This window comes from Castor canadensis, chromosome 17 (assembly GCF_047511655.1).
Source record: "Castor canadensis chromosome 17, mCasCan1.hap1v2, whole genome shotgun sequence".
Lineage (NCBI taxonomy): Eukaryota > Metazoa > Chordata > Mammalia > Rodentia > Castoridae > Castor > Castor canadensis.
Window position 1 is genome coordinate 39,576,817 of NC_133402.1, and position 20,425 is coordinate 39,597,241.

The 20,425-nt window shown below is 41.6% G+C and overlaps 1 protein-coding gene across 3 annotated transcripts in view; it reads left to right on the forward strand.

The window, feature by feature from the left end:
- The window catches only part of Itga9 (integrin subunit alpha 9), a 332,745-nt gene that overhangs the window by 248,931 nt on the left and 63,389 nt on the right, over positions 1 to 20,425 (forward strand). For all 3 annotated transcript variants that reach the window (XM_074060465.1, XM_074060467.1, XM_074060466.1), the window contains 2 exons: positions 14,637 to 14,723; positions 18,118 to 18,197. In XM_074060465.1, coding sequence (XP_073916566.1) covers positions 14,637 to 14,723; positions 18,118 to 18,197 — 167 coding nt within the window. The remainder of the gene's footprint in view (positions 1 to 14,636; positions 14,724 to 18,117; positions 18,198 to 20,425) is intronic.

A 20,425-nucleotide genomic window follows, 5' to 3' on the forward strand; every position in this document is an offset into this window, starting at 1 on the left:
TCTCCACCCCAATCTTTACTCTTAAGTGCTGTGTAGCCTTCCTAGTGTCTACCTAACATTCTAGTACATGACTACAGCTCTGAAAGTGACTAGGTCGAATCCCACTGGTTGATGACAGTGGCATGGGACAATATCTTTCTGATGACAGGACTTTCTGTCACTCTGCTCAGAAACCCTTAAAGAAACTCAGGTCCCTGGACAACTAAAGTTAGAGCTTTTGTTGTCTAGAAATTCATGTGACCTTTCTTCTTACCTCTTAGTGCTGCCTAAGTATAAGGTTTATGCACAAGATTCTTTCCCAGATGTCAGTCAGTTTGGGGAAGTTTAAAATCATCTGCTGAGGAGATGTAGATTTGGTGATCCTTCCATCACAGGCCCTCATCTAGAGGGCTCCAGATGAAGGGTCTGCCTTCCAGCTCCAAATGCAGCAGGGCAGTGGGTGGAGCTACAGAGGGAGGAGGGATAGGAGAAACAAGGTCCCTCCTCAGATGAGCAGAAAGTCGGAGCTGTGAAATACACAATGGGAGCTGGGCAGGAGTGGGATGCGCTTTCAGCACTCCCTCATGAAGTCATGGATCAGGGCAGGAAAGCAGAGCTCTGTGCCAAGGAAAACTCTCATTGATTTTTATAAAAAGCATGTTCAGCTTTCTTCAGGAGGTTGCTGCTGGTTGGGACCCACAGACAGGCACATTAGTTGCCAGCTAGGGATCTCTTGGCCAGCTGCAAAAGCTTGGAGTACTCTACCTGCGGTCACACTGTGGTTCCGTCTGGACTGAGGATGTACCATGGATCCTCCAAATGGATGGGACACAGCTCCAGCTTTTTGTTTCTGGTGGAGATGCCCCACAGACTAGGGTCTATTTCATGGTTTAAAACACTACACAAGAAGTAAGTTCTTTTCCTGGCAGAAATTCTGCCTTTAGCCCTAGGCCTTACTCTGCAGCCAAGCCCCACAGTGCCAAATCAGAAGGTGTCTGTGTGGTTGTGTCCTGGTTAGGATGTCCACCATCATTATGACCCTAGGGGACAGCCAGGGCCCAAGCACATTCAGGGGATGCAGAGCTAAGTAACTTGGATTGGAATCCTGGTTCCAGACAAGTCATAGACATTTTGGCAAGTCGCCCAGTTTCTTGGAGCCTCATTTTCACCATTTGGGCAGTGGGGCCTATGAGACCTGTCTCAGGATTAAATAAGATGGGCCAGACATGAGGAATATACAGACTAAGTAACCCTTATCCAAAATGCTTGAGACCAGAGCTGTTTCTGATTTTCAGATTCAGAATGCTCAACATAAACTCTGTAAATATTTGTCCATTGCTCCTCTTCCTTTGGGTTCCTTTTTAGCCCTTCCTCACCACAAGGCCATTGTAAAGACAGTTTTCTAGCCCAGCTCCAGCTGGAGGCAGCCTAGGGAGAGGTAACAGCAAACCACTTAGGAAGGATTCCCATCCATCAGGGTAGCTGATTTTACAGACTTCCCAGCATCCCCTGATCCAGGCCAGAAGCGGTACTCAGGCATCCAGTGACCCAGCAAGACTGTCCACGTGAGTCCAGCTCAAGAAGCTGCTTCCCTTCCAAGGGAGGAAGCCACCATGCCTTCACGCGTGCTGAAGTGTGAAAGCTGCCATGCTTCAAAGGCAGGTGATCGTGAAGCAAAGGAAAGAAAAGCTCTGCCCCAAGCCTCTAAAGGTGCCTTTGCATACTGGCACCAGAGTGCAGTGTGTGCTCTGAGGTCAGACTTGCAGGCTCTAGCTCTAGCTCTTCTGGGTAATTGTTAGCAACCTTGGATGAGCTCCTTCACACTCAAGTGGGCCTCTGAATCCTCATCTGAAAACCAACATAATCAGAACACTTACCTTATAGGAATATTGAGAAACACAAACCTGTTCATCCTAGCAAATGCTTAGAGCAGTGCCTGTAATGCAGTGCATGTTGGCTCCATCATCTTAATTTCCAGGCAACCCTGCTAGGTTGACGGTCTTTTTCTGAGGGTGCCCTGAACACCCTAAGCATCTATCAACAACTGTAAATACTTGAAAATACCCTGTATAAAACTTAATAGCAACAAGACGAACCAAGGTAGCAGCTAGCATAGTAACTCCTAAATCCTTACAGCAAGATTATGGAGTGGGAATTACTATCTGTGTTTTACAGGGAAGTACTTGAGATGTTATGTGGTAAATGATAGAGCTAAGACTTGAACCCAAGTTTGAAAAAAGTCACTGAACAATCATAAATTCAAGAGTTTCCAGGGTCCCAATACCTCCCCCTGGGAAATTATAAAAAGGAAAATAGCTTCATCCTGCTCTTCAGGGCTCCTGCCCCTGCTCTCTGGAGGCTGGTGTGGATAGGACAGGCTTCCTTCTCAAAATGAACAAAGAGGAAACACTCAAGAATAATAATTAAATGAATCCATGTTTAAGAGGCACTTAAGTGAATTAAAATCAATATGTATTCAAGTAAGTCTGTGAAACCATGTTAGTTTGCATCCTTAGTACTTTGTTGGTGGGATTCTGTGTATGGAAATTCTCTGATCTCCTTTGATCAGACAGTCTCAATGAAGCAGCTCTGCCCTGCCACAAGCATTAGGATGAGAGGTTTACAAGACCTGTGAGCGCTTTTATTTAGTCTGATGCCTACGTGCTGTCCCTGTAGCTAAGGCACAGACAGAGTAGTACTCTAGGTGTTCGTATGATAGTATTTTTCTCACTATCTTAGGCTGAGTTCCTTATAACAGAATCCTGATTACAAAAATCTAGTAAAAGTGACTTACTAGGAAATGTTCCCAGGGAAATGCAGAAGTAGGACTGGGAAGGGAAAGAGGCCAACTAAGGATGTGATATCAAATGAAGTCCTCAGGAGGGAAAAACAAGATGGGAACTCTAGCATAACCCAATGTGCAATTCACACTTCAGAATGTTACAACCAGAAACAAATGAGAGAGGTTTAATGTTATCCCAGGCAAAGAAGGCTCAGAAGCCCAAAGACTGTCCTCCAACAAAGACATGCTGGTGATAGCATTTGGAAGGCCCAAGTGCGTGGCCACACATGATGAAGAGACCTTTGGGGAGTTTGGTAGAACTGTGCCAGAGTGGATCCCCAACCTGCCCACACTTGCCCTGTGAGAGCTGGTAAGTGTGGTCAACCCAGCAATCTGAAGCAAGACCAAAAACCAGTATGAAGAACAAGACACATGAAAACACTTTTAAAGGAAGAGAAAAAGAATGAGCAAAAACTGTTGTGACTGGGACAGACACATACAAAAAGACATATGAAAACCCAGAAAATATTGACCAATCAGTTACTATAGGATCAGAGCCAGGGAAGTCATAAATCAATGAGTCCATTCATCCCACCCCAACAACTCAGACAGCCCCTAACATGATTAGACATTTAATATATTCCTACAAGTTCGGAGTAAACATATTGGATCTTAGGCAATCTCATTACCCTGTGACTTAGCCCTTTTTTTTCAAAGGACCAGAAAAATCATTAATTTTCCACAAACAACTCTAGGAAGATTGAATTTAAAACTTATCCATTAAAATAACCAAAAGCAACCATTACTAACTACATGCAAGTCATTTCAAATAACTAGCTAATTAACTGAAAATGCTAAAACCAAATATAAAAGAAACCAAGTATAATCCTGGAAAACAAAGCCCATCTCCCTGTATTGTTTGAAAAATAAAAAAGGGATACATAACTTCAGCATCTAATTATATTAGTGGGTCTTTCTCAATTCAGTGTGCTTATATAGCCATCTTTCAATTGTTTTAATTGTGTGTTAATCACTAAGGTTCTTAGTATGGGCTTGTCCTTAACACATGTACAATCTGGGCACCTTAACATGTAGCTTGTGCTCCCTTCTCTGTCCTCATAGGCATGTTTTAAAGCTTGAGTAGCTGGCATATGATTCTCTGTTACATCAGCTACCCTCCCTTCTCTGTCCTCATAGGCATGTTTTAAAGCTTGAGTAGCTGGCATATGATTCTCTGTTACATCAGCTACCAAGGCAATTATTTTGTAACTGTATTGTTATAGTTTAGCTCTGGAATGTCCCCCAAAGGCTCATGTGTTAAAAGCCTCATCCCCAGCCAGTGGGACTTGTGGGAGGTAATGGAACCTTTAAGAGATGGGCCTTAATGGAAGGATGTTAGGTTATTGTGGGTGTGCCCTTGAAGGGGATATTGAGACCCCAGCACCTTCCTCTCTCTTCTGCTGCCTGGCTACCATGAGGTAAGCAAGTTTGCTCTTCCATGCACTCCCCACCATAATGTACTGCCTCACCCCAGGCCCAAAAGCAATGACCATGGACTAAAGCCTTGAAAACTGTGAGCCACAATAAACCTTTCCTTCTTTTGTTTTTCTTACCATACTGCCCAGGGCCTCACAAATTCTAGACTAGTACTCTATCGCTTGAGGCACACCCCCCCACCCCTTTCATTTATGTGTTGTTTTTGAGATAGGGTTTCACTAACTTTTCCCAGACTGGCCTCAAAATCATGATCCTCTTGTTTCTGCCTCCTGAGTAGCTGGGATTACAGGCATGTACCTCCATGCCTTGCTCTTTCTTCCTTTTAAGTTGATTATCTCAGGTATTTTCTCACAGTCACACAAAGCCAACTAGCACTCTGGTATTTAAAAAACTTGCTGAGGGTAGAGCTATCTCTTTGTGCTTCCATGCCTGGCAGCACATGAGATGAGTGCAATAATATCTTGAATAAATCTGTGACAGAGTACTAGTGCTACACTAGCTATCGGGGCCAGTTCACAACCTTTGGGTCTGCTAGATAAAACTCTGAATGGACGCTCAGCTACATCATTCAGTTTATGAATATTTTTGTTATTGTCATTTTTATTAGCTTTTGACCTATGTGTTCAAACAACGAGCTAGCTTCCTCATTAAAATGAACACCAAGATATCTCTGGTAGACCGCTGTGTCCATACTGGACTCCATAATTAAAAGAACTTGCAGACATTTTAGTTAGTTATAAGGGAAGTCAAAACAATAGTAGTGATTGTAGGTTATGGGGTAGGACTGGGGAGTGCCAGTGTCTCTTACAAAGGAACACTGATTTCAGCACCTTGTGTACAGCTTGCCCAAATGCTCATTAGACAGGAACCACTCATCACTCTTTGAACCAGTTAGTCCTTCTTGTTCCTGCCAGACTGAGCCTCCTCCTTGGAGACACCAAGGACTGTATTTCAAAGGCATATGACCCAATGAAAGGCACTGAAGCTATTCAACAGATAATTATTAAATAAAAGAATGAGAAAAGCAACATAAGAGAAAATATGCACGTTTTACACATGAGAATTATTCTATGAAAGTTGTTTCCTATTGTGGCAAAATAAATAATGAATGAATGTTCTGAGAGAGGTTAGCCTGACCCAAAAGACCAAAAATCGTATGTTCTCCCGCATATGCGGACATTAGATCAAGGGCAAACACAACAAGGGGATTGAACTTTGATCATAAGATAAAAGCGAGAGCACACAAGGGAGATATGAGGATAGGTAAGACACCTAAAAAATTAGCTAGCATTTGTTGCCCTCAACGCAGAGAAACTAAAGCAGATACCTTAAAAGCAACTGAAGCCAATAGGAGAAGGGGACCAGGAACTAGAGAAAAGGTTAAATCAAAAAGAATTAACCTAGAAGGTAACACACATGCACAGGAAATCAATGTGAGTTAACTCCCTGTATAGCTATCCTTATCTCAGCTAGGAAAAAACCCTTCTTCCTTCCTATTATTGCTTGTACTGTGTCTTCAACAAAATTAGAGATAAGGGCAAAATAATTTCTTCTGGGTAGCGAGGGGGTGGGGGGCAGAGGGAGGGGGTGGAGTGAGTGGTAAGGGAGGGGGTGGGGGCAGAGGGGAGAAATGACCCAAGCATTGTATGCACATATGAATAATAAAAAAATTAAAATTTAAAAAAATGGAAAAAAAAAAGAATGAATGCATAGGCTTCCTCTGGGGCAGCAGCCAGGACTCTTGGTTTGGAGCTAGCCATGATCTCTAGAGCTAGATGGGCAGGGCATATGTCACACAAGGCTCCAGTCTGCAAGATCACAGGCAGGGATGACAATAACAGCCCAGGTTCTCAGTCCTCACTAGTGTTAGAGCCCCAGGGAAGGCACTTATACACTCTGGATCTCAATACCACAAGCCTCCAAATCAGCAATGTTCACACTAGCCTTGAGGTACAGTATTTTACAGGCTGGTGCAGAAGGCTGGCCTCTGAGAGTTCAAGTTCCAGATTCTTCTCTAAACAATCCCAGCCTGGAGGGAGGGACCTGCCATCTGCATCTTTAACAGACCCACCAAGGATTTGACTGTAGTCTGAACTTTTGAGGGTTCTTAACTTGGGGGGACATCATAATTGTTAATCACTTTTGAAGGCTTTTTAGCAAAAACAAAGTAGTGTAAGATTCATCTAAGGCAGCACATAGAATAAATTTGGGGGCTGCTGCCACAATCAGTTTTAGGACATTCTTCATTGAGAGGGTGACCTCCTGATGGTCACCCTCAATCTCCTATCTTTTCCCAGGTAGAGGCAGTCTACTTTCTGTCTCTCAAGATTTGCTCATTCTGGACATTTCATATAAATAGGATAATTTATATGACATGGAATCAGTCCTTTGTGACAGGTTTCTTCACTTAGTATAGTGTTTTCAAGGTTCATCCATTTTATGGCATTCATCAGCACTTCACTCCTTCTCATGGCTGAATAATATTCCATTGTATGATTATACTTACATGCTGTTAATTCTTTAATCAGTTGATGGACATTGAATTGCTTCCCTCTGTATTAAAAGGCATTAACTTAGAGTCTTTTTCTCCCTAAATGTTGTCTCCTCAAAAGCAGAAATCCCTTCTCATCTTTTATCCAAATTCTCTGTTCTGTATCTGGCATTTTGTAGGTGTTTGTTAGATGAATGATAAGTGACTGAATGAAGGCATAGATAGATGCTGTATCCTCTCCAGGTAATATTTTGAGTATAATAAGGCCCCAGGAAGGCTTTTACTTGATCCTTAGGTTGCTAACATTATTATTCAAAGAAAAGCACTCCCCACTATGATTTCTCAGGTCCTATCTGCCTCTAATGCTCATGTACCCTAACAATTGACTACATGAGCCCTGAGAACACCTTTCAAAAGTTTGACCAGGTAATTTTGGACCACTTTGTTCAAAGATACCTACAGCAGGCATCAGTCAACAGGAGCACTTTTTCATGGCACATTTTGTTCAATGGGAGGTCCATCCTGTCATATGTAAGCACTATGTGCTCTTCCTTGTCTCTAGAGTACCATGATGTATGTTTGTTCTGACTCCAGAACACTACCAAAATCCTCACTAAGAGTACACAGTTAAGGCCTGGGAAAACAACAGGAGACTGGGTATTGTAGGAATGTAGACATGGAGAGCACATATTAATAGCCAAAGTCTGTAATTTATAAAGTGTTCAAATTAGAAGTCTTCCCTCTATACCCATGTGTATTCAAAGTACCATGCTATGTTCTATAGGAAGATTCACAGGGGTGGGGATGGGTCAGGAGAAAGTTGACATTTAAAGAGAATGTATAGACAGAGAGGCAATTAACAAGCACAGACTTTGGGAAAGGATGTTCCCACTCAAATCATGGCTCCATCTTATGTCAGTGGGAAACCCAAAGTAAGTGACAGAACTTCTTTGCCTTTCGGTTTTCTCCTTGTAAACTGGGAATAAAAAGTAAACTACTTCATGGAATTGTTAGATAATGTGTTGAAAACACTGCCTGGCACTCAGTAAGTAATTACTAAGTGGGGCTACTGAAGTCCTCCATCCTACACCCATCATCCCTGGCAGTGCCACAGTATCCTACCAGACAGGTATTATGGCTTCATTTTACAGATGAGAAAATGCGGGCTTGTAAAAGTATAGTTAATTTGCATGAAAAAACAACTATTGCATATTTGAACCTACAAAGTTTGGAGACTGATGTCAAAGTGCACTTTCTAAGCTGGAAGCCCATGTGCCTTTCTTCATGGACAGGACTTTCATTGGTCCTGTCCAAAGAGTGCCCCTCTTGGAATAGGACTGCTCTGGTGAGGCTTAGGCTGACCCATCAATGAGTTCAGACAGTGTAGAATTTTCTAGGAATAAATCCTCTTTCTGGGCCAGATTTTAGGAACTTTGCTTCCCTCAGACTCTTCAGTTAATTAGGGAATATAGACAAAAGGCACTTCCAAAGTTTACCTGAATTCTCTATTAACTAAGTGAATTAACATGGAGGCTTCTCTTCTAAGTGCACAGTAGTCACTCCTTGTGTTTATGGAAGAAGGAAAGGGCCTTAGAGGAATATCAGACTGACAGCCACACATGGAGACCTGAGGTTCTTCAGTTTGACAAACACATGTGGTAGCTGGAAAATGGAAAGTCAAACTTACACTGAGACATAACCCTAACATTGACCTCACAGATTTTCTGTTCCCAAAAAAAGCTGCATTGGTGGTCAAATAAGACCCACTCCACACTGAAATCAAATGCTCATATGAATGGGAGGAAAGAGGCTAAAAGCCAAAGAGGCTCGTTACCTTCATTATCTGATTCTTCCAACCACCTCACGTTACAAGGAGGGACAGAGTTTGGCTCTGCTGGCCATACTTGTAGGGCTGAAACAGCCAAGGTATGTCTGGAAAAGAGAAGGACTTTGCCAAGGCAAGCATCCTTCATGCCAGGAAAACCAGCAAATGAGCTGTTTTCTTGTAGTTCCTGCATCTGAATCCTCTATGAGCCAAGGCCTATTTACTTAGTAACTGCAAACTCAGAGGCTACTAAGTGGCAGGCATTGAGAATTCAGAAGCAGGTGTGCACAAACTAAGTATGTTTTCACCATTATGTTTTTTAAAATGTCAATTGATGATTTCCTGATCTTCCAAGTAATGTGTATTGCTAGAAATTTTAAATTGAATTATCTGGAATCACCAAGGAACTCTGATAGTATTTTATGGTATTGGCTGCTGTTGCTAGCCAAATTAAAATGGTACTGGGGAAAAGGCCAATTAGTGAATCTTCTTAAAATAGGGTTCACAGTTTCATAGTCAAATCATTTGAAAAGGTTTTCATTGGGACTTCACTTGAAAAAATGAAAGTAAAAAAATGTGAAAATAGATTTATTTTATCCTACATTTAATAGCACTTATAACATTATAATTATGATTTTCAAGCATATCTTAGACCTAAGCCAAGCTTGTTTGCTTTTTATTAGCAGCTTTAATAAACTGTGCCTGATTTCTGAAGCAAAAGCAGTGAGTGTTTGATGGACAGCTTTTGGATGCAAATTTTCCTAGTATATCATATTTTGTGCCTCCCCCCTTTTAATCCAATCACAAAAGGATCTTTTTGTTTGTTTTGTTTTTGTTTCTTATTTATTTATTTATTTATTTATTTTTATTATTCATATGTGCATACAATGCTTGGGTCATTTCTCCCCCCTGCCCTCACCCACCCCACCTCCTCCCTCTCCTCCCCATCCCCTGGATGCCTGGCAGAAATTATTTTGCCCTTATCTCTAATTTTGTTGAAGACACAGTACAAGCAATAATAGGAAGGAACAAGGGTTTTTGCTAGTTGAGATAAGGATAGCTATACAGGGAGTTGACTCACATTAATTTCCTGTGCATGTGTGTTACCTTCTAGGTTAATTCTTCTTGATCTAACCTTTTCTGTAGTTCCTGGTCCCCTTCTCCTTTGGCCTCAGTTGCTTTTAAGGTATCTGCTTTAGTTTCTCTGCGTTGAGGGCAACAAATGCTAGCTAATTTTTTAGGTGTCTTACCTATCCTCATATCTCCCTTGTGTGCTCTCACTTTTATCTTGTGAACAAAGTTCAATCCCCTTGTTTTGTTTGCCCTTGATCTAATATCCACATATGCGGGAGAACATACGATTTTTGGTCTACAAAAGGATCTTTTTACAATGGTTTGTTTTTCCCAAGGGTTTCTCTTGATATTTTTTACTTAAATTGTTGTCATCTGAAGTATCTTCAAGTGTTATCATCCAAGATCATTCTGACTTCTTCAACAGTTAACTGATATCACTCTGCAAGATCCAGACTTACCAGTGGCTTTGTGGAGGTTTGACCAGTTTTCCAACATCATTTGCATGATTTTGTGAGCCTTGCATCTTTTGCAGAAGGGTTCATTGTCAATCTGTGGTAAATTTGCATTGTGTTTTAATCAGATAATCAGATTCATGGCAATTAAGGGCCATTGGATAGACGATTTTTCATTGGTCCCCATTCTCAGTTTGCTCAGAGTCTTGTATTCATAAACTTTCTATGTTTAGTCCTCTAAGCTAAAGTCAGTATAAGCAGTGATTGGAACACAGAAGGAACCAAAACAGAGAAGTCTGGTCTGGGGAATCCCTCCCCTATGCCTCCTGGCAGGTATCAAATGCCGGGCTGAGGTAATAAGCAACCCCCTACCAAAACACCATCCATTGACATTTTTCCTAAAACCAGGGAATAGCTAAGTTTAGCCAGATTTTCTCTAGAATTGATTTTTTTATTGTTGTACTGGAGGTATATTGTGACATTTATAAAAGTTCTTATAATATATGATAGTTGAATTCATCCCCTTCATCATTCTCCTTTATCCCCCCTTCTCCTATTCCTGGAGTAGTTTAAACAGGTCTCATTTTTTCCACTTACATCCATATGTACATAGTATTTCCACCTGATTTTCAAAATTGAATTTGAGAACCAGGCATGATGGTGTACACCTGTAATTCCAGATCTCAGGGGGTTGAGGCAGAAGGATCTTGAGTTTGAGGCCAGCCTGAGCTGTATATTGAGGCCCTGTCTCCACCCCCCCACCACCACCAAAATTGAATTTGATAAATTTGTTTTTGCAGTTCTGAGGTTTGAACTCAGGGCCTACACCTTGAGCCACTGTACCAGCCCCACCCCCTTTTTGTGATGGGTATTTCAAGATAGGGTCTTGTGAACTATTTGACTTGGCTGGCTTCAAACCATGATCTTCCTGATCTCTGCCTCCTGAGTAGCTAGGATTACAGGTGTGAGCCACCCGTGCCTGGCTAATATTTTTTAATATAAAAACTTTTAAAGTTCTGGGTCTTTCTGTGGCTGTAGGGTGCCTACTTGGCCACCAAGGAGCTATATGGCTCAATAATGACCTGTTTTTATAGCTGTGTTTTGGACATGACCTAAACCAAGGAAACAAGGAAGGTGTTGCCTTGAGGTAAGGTGCTCCCCTAACAGTCAGGAGCTGTGTGGACTTTATAAACTGTAGTTAAGATAGTTTTCTCCTTTCCGATGTGGATTTAAAGTGAATAAGTGCAGGCTAATTCCCCTTGTGCCTCTTTCATTGCCTCTCCCCACCTAGGAGCAAATGTCCAGCACTTCCCAGTGGCTCTCAGGTGCCAGGAGCCTCATTTGTAAGGACTATTAACTGAGATTCTGAGATGGAGATTCTCCTGCAAGTGATTTTGTGGGGAAAGAGGAGAAGAGGGGGACAGAATGGGGCAGAGGAAGGAGCCAAGTAGGGGTGAGGTCTCAGCCAGTGTCTTCTTCAGCCCAGTTCTGTGAGGCCCAGGAACATGAACTACATGACAGAGTGAAGGGGAAAGAGCCTCATTTTCTTTGTTACCCATGTCAGTCATGGCTATGAAATGCCTGCTGGGGAGAGGTTAGAACTAGACTGGCAAAATAACTCCATGTAGCAGGGGCTGTTGAACTTGTCCAGGAAAGGGGCTCTAAGAGTACCAACACCACCCATACAGGAGTACTGGGGTTTGCCAGAGCCCAAGTCCTGCTTCCTCTCTGCCTCCTTGAGAACCAAAGCTGTAACATGAGAGAGGGGTATAAAGACTTTTGATTGAGACAGCTTCAGTGGCCCCAGGAGGACTGTGCTGACTACTGCAGGAGAGTAATTGTGATACCCCTTCCGACAGCACTATCCCAGGAGCACAGGCCTTATGCTCAGCAATCTTGTTCCTAAAGATGTCTTTGGTTTTCACTCTTTTGCTTGTCCTTACCAAGATCCAGCCAGAATTATGAAATTTTTAAACTGAGTTGGATGGAAGAAAAACTTAGAATAATGAAATAAATTTTGATTTAAGTGTTATTTCATAGCATTTTAGAATTAGCAAAAATAAGAGAATTCATCAGGACTTGAATAATTAAAAGTAGCCTTAGGTTAATCTAAGTAAACTAAGGTTCCCTCATGTTTCAAAGTAAATTTTGAAGCTGTAATCATTCCTTCACATGCATGGGAAAATGAAGAACTCTTGGGGAAATGAAGCTCAACCTCAAAAACAGACAGACCTTTGCCTTAAATTGAAAACCTCTCTCCTGATTTGAAAGGGATTTCCAATGAGGTATTGAGCATTATAATAGGAGATGAGAACTAACTGGGTAAGTTGTGTGTGTGTGTGTGTGTGTGTGTGTGTGTGTGTGTGTGTGTATGTATGTGTTTGTATATACTGGGATACTTTTGAGAATATTACACCAGGATGACAGACATGAACCAGTATTGTCCTAGGGAAACCAAAAGAGTTAACATCAGCTGAGACTTGGGTTCACTGCCTCTGATGCCCACAAGCCAATTAGGTAGGGTTTAGAGTAGCTTCTGCTTGGGTCATTTGTAGATACTTCTTCTGGCAGGTGTAATAGAGAGGAAGAAGAGGCCAGCCATAGTGAATCATTAGTGCCAGTCTTTCAGGTCTTGGGACAGAATTTGAGAAATGATTCTCTGATTTTCTTTATTAAAATTGCAGTGCCTAACTGCTAGGTTCCAAGAGCAGTCCTCACATTTGCTGCCACACTTTCATATGGTGATGTCTGTTTCTCTGAGATTTCTGCCTTTCTGAGATGAGCTCTACAAGAGTAGGAACTATCATCTTGCATACCTGGATCCAAGGTGCTGAATATGGGATATGATATGATGCCTCAGATGGATGTTAATGGTCCATTCTGAATCCTGGCCATTTCTATGTTATGGATATAAACTTACTACCACGAGTATCCACATTTTTAAATGTTCCCAAGGTGATACTAATGTAGGTGATCTTGGGTCTCTAGATGAGGAATGCTGGGAAGGTCATGGAGAGCCATTAGAAAACTTATAATCATTGATCAGTATTTCCAAGATTGGGTACAAAAAAGATATGTTATGGTTTCCTTTTCTATTTGTTTTAATTCTTATTTGTACAATTGTATTTTGAATTTTTTAATTTTGTTTGTTTGTTATGTTACTAATTCTAAGGTAAGTTGTTCTGATGTTTAACAAACAAACTACATAAGTCATTAAAAACCCAACTCAATGAATTTTCACAGAATGGTTACATATGTGTGACTAGCATCCAAAACAAGAAAGAGAACATTTCCAGAACCCAGAGGAAACTCCTTGTATTTACTGCCTCCCCATTTAGTGTCTTGACTTCTAACCCATAATTTGTCATTTCTATTTTTGTGTATTTGATAATGTTCATAAAATGTTAGAATAGTAATATGTGTGTATAATCTACATGGATAAATTATGGCAAATGCTCACATTTTTTAACAATCAAATGCATAATAAAAAAATTCATTCTGCAGTCTAAAGAAGTAGAATGTTGTTCTGAGCTGAGATGTAGGTCTTAGAAATTGGAGGAAGGTGCAATCGTGGCATTAAGTGCCAGAATTCATGAGTTGGTTCCTTTTGGCTGCCATTATCATTGGCTGTGCTCATTCTCTAGAAATTCTGGGCCATGAAAGTGGCAAGGCATTAGCTTTTAGAGTTTGCCAAGTCTGATCCAGATTCTTTCCCCTGTCGGCTGAAAGACTTCACTGAACCTCAGTGTCCTGGCCTGGGACACAGGTTTGGATATTCAGCAAGTGTTAGTTCTATTCTGACCCTTTTCCTTCGCCAAAATCTGCAAACATAGTGTCTCCCTTGGAAGTCTTGATTTGGCTCCAGTAACTCAAAAGTTAGAAGAGCCTCCTGGCTTTCCTTTGACCTTGGGAAACCTGTGCCCGGGTGGGAAAACAAGCTCCCTGCAGCCTCTTTCCAGTTCTCCCAAGGCACAATTTGCAGCCTAGTGGAGACCAACTACCCTGGAATTGTCTCTTTATCCTGGCACCCACCCCTCTCCCTGAGAAGACTTGCAGGTGGGCAGCTCTGCATTGCTGCTTCAGACTGTAGAAAGAAACCCTCTTTTCCTTTGTATGATTTTCTTAGAATTTGTCTTTCCTAAGCTATCAAGACCTTGAAAGGCAGGATTTGTGAATGGGCTTAGGAGGAAGGGGCCAGAAAGATAACTAAGCTACTGTTTAGTCCAACCCTGAGGAGACTTCCAGCTCACCATGGCCCAGCCAGTTTGTCAGGCTGGCCCCACCATTTAGACCTAAAGCATTAATCTAAAATGAACAGTGGTTTTATCCTCTTCACTTGTCTTCTCAGGGAACCCTTGGGGGTGAGTAGCCAGAAGAGAACTGGGGGCTTGGCCTGATTACAGGGTTTCTGGGTCCACCAAAGCCCCAGGGACTGCTGTCTGAAAACTACTCTCAAGGACTTGATGGCCTGAGGTCACTTCCTTACCTCTGTCTTCCATGCAGCTTGTACATCTGTTGGTGCTTTTTCTCTTTCAGGAGGAGATGGGCATTTCCTGTGAGCTACTGGAATCAGACTTCCTCAAATGCAGCGTGGGATTTCCTTTCATGAGGTCAAAGTCAAAGGTAAGGGACAGAGATGGGGCACTACCTTGGCTGCAGACTCCTCAGTTCTTCCCACCAACTACTGACTCTACAACTGTTTCCCTAAGGTTTCTCCCCTCATTTCTGCCTCCCATGGTGGCTGGGGTGGCCACCAAAGTCCTGTCATGTTCCAGGGGGACTGCAGTCACATGGTCTTTCTCTTTAAACCACATGATGTTCCTAAAATGTGAAAGACACACTACAGACTTCTTTGTACTTTTGAAAGTGGCATTTAACCACTATTTTAGGAAAACACTCCTAAAATGTTTTCTTCTGGGACATCTCATACCATTTGTCCCAACACAGCAGAGACGAAGCTATGGTCTGGGTTAGTGACTATCACTCCTCTTGAGCACTCAGAATTTTCTGGAGCCTCTCAAAATTCTCAAACATAAATGATCATATTCCACTTCATTTTTTGAGTTGTAAAAGAAGTTACAGTCATTTTGGTATTTATGAGGAGCCAAATTTCCTAAGCTCAAGCAATAATGTGGTACAGCATACCCAGACATTCAAGAAGCATTCTAGTATGTGCAGTGGTTATAAGGAGACAAAGGAGATACAAAGATGGCTAGAAGATTGATGTGGAGAAGCAAAACTAGAGTCTAAAAGACTAGATCTGGCTTTTGAAATGGAATCTGTTTTCCTGCTGTAATTTGAAGGAAATTTTGTACTCCTTGAAATTTTCATCATTCTTTCCTGTCTGTATCGTAGAATCATATCATTTTAATCTCTCAGGCTTTTTGGTTCCAGGACCTAGTAGCTGTTTTGTAAACCAATGGTGAGAATGTTGTATTGAGAAAGACTTGCTCACTTACCAGCAAATCACTAGAACCCATTGGTAGCATTGGATATATCTGCCCCAAACCACAGTGGCAGTTATGTCCATGGTCACCCAGCCTTTCTATGTCTGGGCTCCTCCTTCAGTCCACATTCACCCCAGGAGAAGGGAAACCTTGAAGAATGGCTTCCCTTAGGAAATGGATCACAGACACTTAGCAGGGTACAGGCTAGATCCATAAGTTCACGTAGATGAACTTGGGGATGAAGGAAGAAGACGCAGAACTATGGGCAGCTTTGCCTATAGTAAAGTGTATGGCAACTCCACACACACATTTATTTTAATTTTTTTGAGTAATAGAAAATATACTTAGTTGAGAAACTTCAACAGTTATAGCATTGTAAAATCTAAATCCTATACCACAACCAAACCTAAGATGTGTCTCTAGTGATATATTAAATTTTATCAAAATTTATTTACCCTCAGAATAGTCATGGAGTCAACAGAAATGTGAATATAGAAATGTTAAATATTTTAATCAGCTGCCAATGCCACTACTTTCCTCCCCCATGTAGATTTTAAGACCTGTAGCAAGACTAAACCCAGAGAGAGTATGGGAGAGGAGATGAGCAAGCCCAGCAAGTCAGGCTTCAGGGACAGAGCTTCCCCTATCCGCAGCTCAGCTCACCCTCCCCTATCCTTCAGACCCTGGGGGTCATCAAGCCCCAGAAACATGCTAACCCTCATAACTGAACTATTGCTCACTTTGTTTGGCTGTTATGCTCTGTCACTCATGGCCAGCCTTCCCAGTTTTGGGCCTTCATCTCTGATTCTGACTTCTCACCTTGATATTTAGTTTGTTTAATTTAATTCAGCTCTTCTGCCCGTTCTGACTTATTCAGGACGAGACCCTTCTCTTTTCATCAGCCCTGTTTCTTGCCTTGTTGCCACACCTCACTCTCCGTGTAAAGTGACAAGTCCAACAGCAACAGAAACTTATGTCAGAAAAAGGACATTCATGTCCACCATAGATAACAGTCCAGTGCAGTAATATACTGTCCATTGCTCTCAATTAACATTCAGTTCAGTAGAATCCAATGCCACATAAACCAGACTATTGCTAGAATTTGTTAAATGGAACCCAAATCATTTAGATATATTAAATAAATCATAGGCTCTCAGAATGTTATGGAATTTAAAGGTCATTTTGTCTGACCTCTTGTTATTGAAATGTGAAGTGATTAATGTCATGAATTTGGGGAGCTGTGTGTTGGTAAAAGAATTTACTAAGACAGAAAGTAGGAGAAAGTAAAGATTTATTAGGACATCAATGAAAGGGGATAGAATGGCAGGAAGCTATGCAAAGGAGTATAGCATACCAAGACAGAGTCAAGAATAGGTTTTATACGTCAAGTTAGGCCACATTTGATTGGCTATCTCCCTTTTTGTGGACCTTACTGATTCGTTGTCTCTTCCCAGACCATGGTTTGAAATTTGCACACTTGGGAACATCTTCTGAACTCAGCCCCTCCTTCCTCATTCCACCTAGCTCTTGGTATTTTGTTCCTGCCATGCCTCCATAAATAAGGGACTTTTCTTCACAATTAAGTGTTTTGGCCAAGGTCACTTTGTGAGTTTGTAGTAGAGCCTTGTTGTATAACCCCTACCCAAGGGTTCCTCCCATGTTCCTGTACATGCCCAACGTGCACCTAGTGAAAACCATTTGTTTAGGGCACTGTTCCCCAAATCACAGGATACTTACCACCGAGACTGGTATGCTAAAATGATATTAGATGGCTCATGAGATTATTTTGGGTAATTCATGGATACAATATTGACTCTTAACTGTGAGAAAGTTGTTACCTCCCTCTCTCCCCTCCTTCCTTCTTCCTTTCTTTCTTTGCATACTGAGGATTGAACTCAAGGCCTCGAACTTGCCACTTGAGCCATGTCCCCAGTCATTTTGCTTTTAGGATTTTTTTTTTTTCAAGGACAGTCTCAAGCTTTCTGCCCCTGCTATCTTCATACCTCTGCCTCCTACCTTCACCTCCTAAGACATTGGGATTACAGGCATGTTCCATCACATCCAGCTTATTTTTGAGATAGAGTCTCACTGACTTTTACTCAGGCTGTTCTCAAACTTTCATCCCCCTATCTCTGCCTCCCATCTTTTCTCTTCTTACGAAGTCACTAATCCTCTCATGACGGTCCCACCCTCACAATCTCATGTAAACCCAATTACCTCCCAAAGGTTCCAACTCCAAATACCATCACTTTGGGAGCATCAGCTTCAACATGAATTTGCTGGAGACAGAAACATTTATCTCATAACACTTTTCAACACTCTTTTAGTCCTGACCACATGAAGGAGAAAATCACCAGCAGTGCTAGCATATCTATCTTTAAACTAAAGGAATGTGACAACAAAAATACAAAGTAAATATCACAGCCGATATAATGTGAAAATGTGGAAAAATTGGGAAGATGACATGAGTGAAATTCAGAAAGCCCTGGTTTTGGAATTCAAAGACACAGCAAACATTCTTTAAGTATGGAATGCTCACTGGCACCAAATGTCACTTTCTTTTTCCCTAGTATGAATTCAGTGTGATCTTTGATACAAGCCACCTGTCTGGGAAGGAGGAAGTTCTCAGCTTCATTGTTACTGCTCAGAGGTAAGGAGGCCTTAAATACTCTTTTGAAGACAAAAGATTTATAGGACCAGGAAAGGTCATGCCTTGATCATGCTTTAATGATCCCTGGGATGCTGAGGAGAAAGGAACAGTTACTCAGTTACTCCCACTGGGTTGGGATCAGATCTCAATGGGAGTTCTTTAGTTCTGCTTTTGTAGTTGCTACTTCCAACTGGGCTGGGAAGGACTAAGAATCAGCTAGTCAGAAGTAATGATTCTACAAGTGAAGAGAGACAAGCCTGCAGAGTTGAAGTTCTAGTCTAAGGTCACCACATTGATGGTCAGTTCCCACTTGGCTATATGTTACCCAAATCAGACAGATGTCCTCTGTGCATTGTCAGGCTGAGTCAGCTACTTTTCAGGGACATGCTGCTGCATCCTGTGGTGAAGAGGGGAAGGACACTTACAACCTGAGGGCCTGGCCAAGCCAGCTTGAAGAGGCCCCCATGCTATGTTCCTTGAGAGACAGGTTTTCCTGGAAACCAAGTAGACAGATAGGAAAGGGGCTGATAGGATGGTAACCTCTGCCCTTAGGAGTGTGAATAGCAGTTCATTGAGGCAATGTCTCAGTAGTGACTGGCTAACAACTCAGATGAAGGAAAAGGCATTTAGGAAAGTGAATAGGGAGATGTAAGCTTTGATGGTCTCCCAAGACTACTTGTTCAATTTAAATTTTTACTTGGAAATGGTTTTAATCTTAACAGTGTTACAAGAATAGTAGAGAAAAACTCCTATTATACCCTTTACCCACATTCACCCAACACATTTTGCTTCATTTATTTCATTGTCTTTCTGTCTGTATATATATATTTCTCAGCCATAAGAGATAAGTTGCAGCAGTAATGCCCTGTTATCCATAAATACCCAGTGTACATTCCCCAAGAAGGAGGCTAGTACAGTTATCAGACTCAGGAAATCTAACATTGATACAGTTGTATTTCTAGAGCACAGTTCATGTTCCAATTATGCCACTGCTCCAATGTCTTTTAGACACCTTTTCACTGAACTACAAGACTTTGTTATTTTCTATTCGCCTTACTTTCAGCTCACCTAATTCATGTTCACATAACATCATTGTGATCTAATAGGAATACATGCAAAGTGTAGAGAGGGCAGATTTCACGTTCCCATTGCTAGAATCCAGAAGGGCTCCCCTGGTGGGAGCATCTGGTTTCAGGCTGAAACACAAAGCATAGCAGTAAAAGTACCCATGGTCCCATTTGCTATTATAGCCCCTATACAAGGGCAGTGGAAGATAGATTGAAAGATGAGACTGTTTGGGCCATGGGGGACAAAAGTAACCTCAGAAAGTCTGAATGATATTCTGACAACAGTGAAGGGAGCCATTGAAAGTTTTTGAAGAGGAGAGTGACACAGTGGGCAGCTTGACCACAGAGCATGATGAGGTTGTTGCGTTTAATACGAAAGCTAGATAGCCATACAAATCTGAAATTTCTCTTTCTACTATTTCTGATCCAGAAAAAAGTTAACATTGTCAGGCAGATCCATCAATGTGCCCTCTCAGCCCTTCAACACCTGGGGTAGCCCATGTTCCTGGGAAGGAACATGACATGGAAAGGATTTCCTTGTCAAAAACACCTTACTCAGAGAGGTCAGAAAGGGCAGGGGCCAGAAGTACTATGGTGAAAGATTTGTTTATTACAATAACATTGGAATCACCTAGGGAGCTTTAAAAAATACTGAGGCCTGCTATACCCTGCCCCACCCCAAGATTCTGATCTAATTGGTCTAGGGTGAGAGGTGGCCATTGGGATTTTTGAAAATGCTTGTCAAGTAATTGTAACAAGCAGCCAAGGCTAAAAGCTACCATCTATACTCCATTACTCTTTTCCAGGCACTTTACTTCTCAATAAACATCTATTTATTATGCATCTGCTGTTTACCAGCTGCAGTGCTAAGTGTGGACCACATAAGAAAATGCTAATAACCTACTAAATTCAAGAGCATCCCCTTATAGACATTAATATTGTTGTACAGCATGAGTTAGCCTAGTATTTTTAGCTTATATAATTAAATATAAGAATTTGTAATTTCTGATTCCTTGAATCACAGATATTAAGGAGATTGTGTTAACTTTTGAATGCACACCATAATATTTCAAGCCCTTGTTTCTTTTCAGGCATTGGTGAAAATCTGGTCATACTGCCCCAGAGGGCCCTCACAACACTTGACTCCCTGATAACAACAGA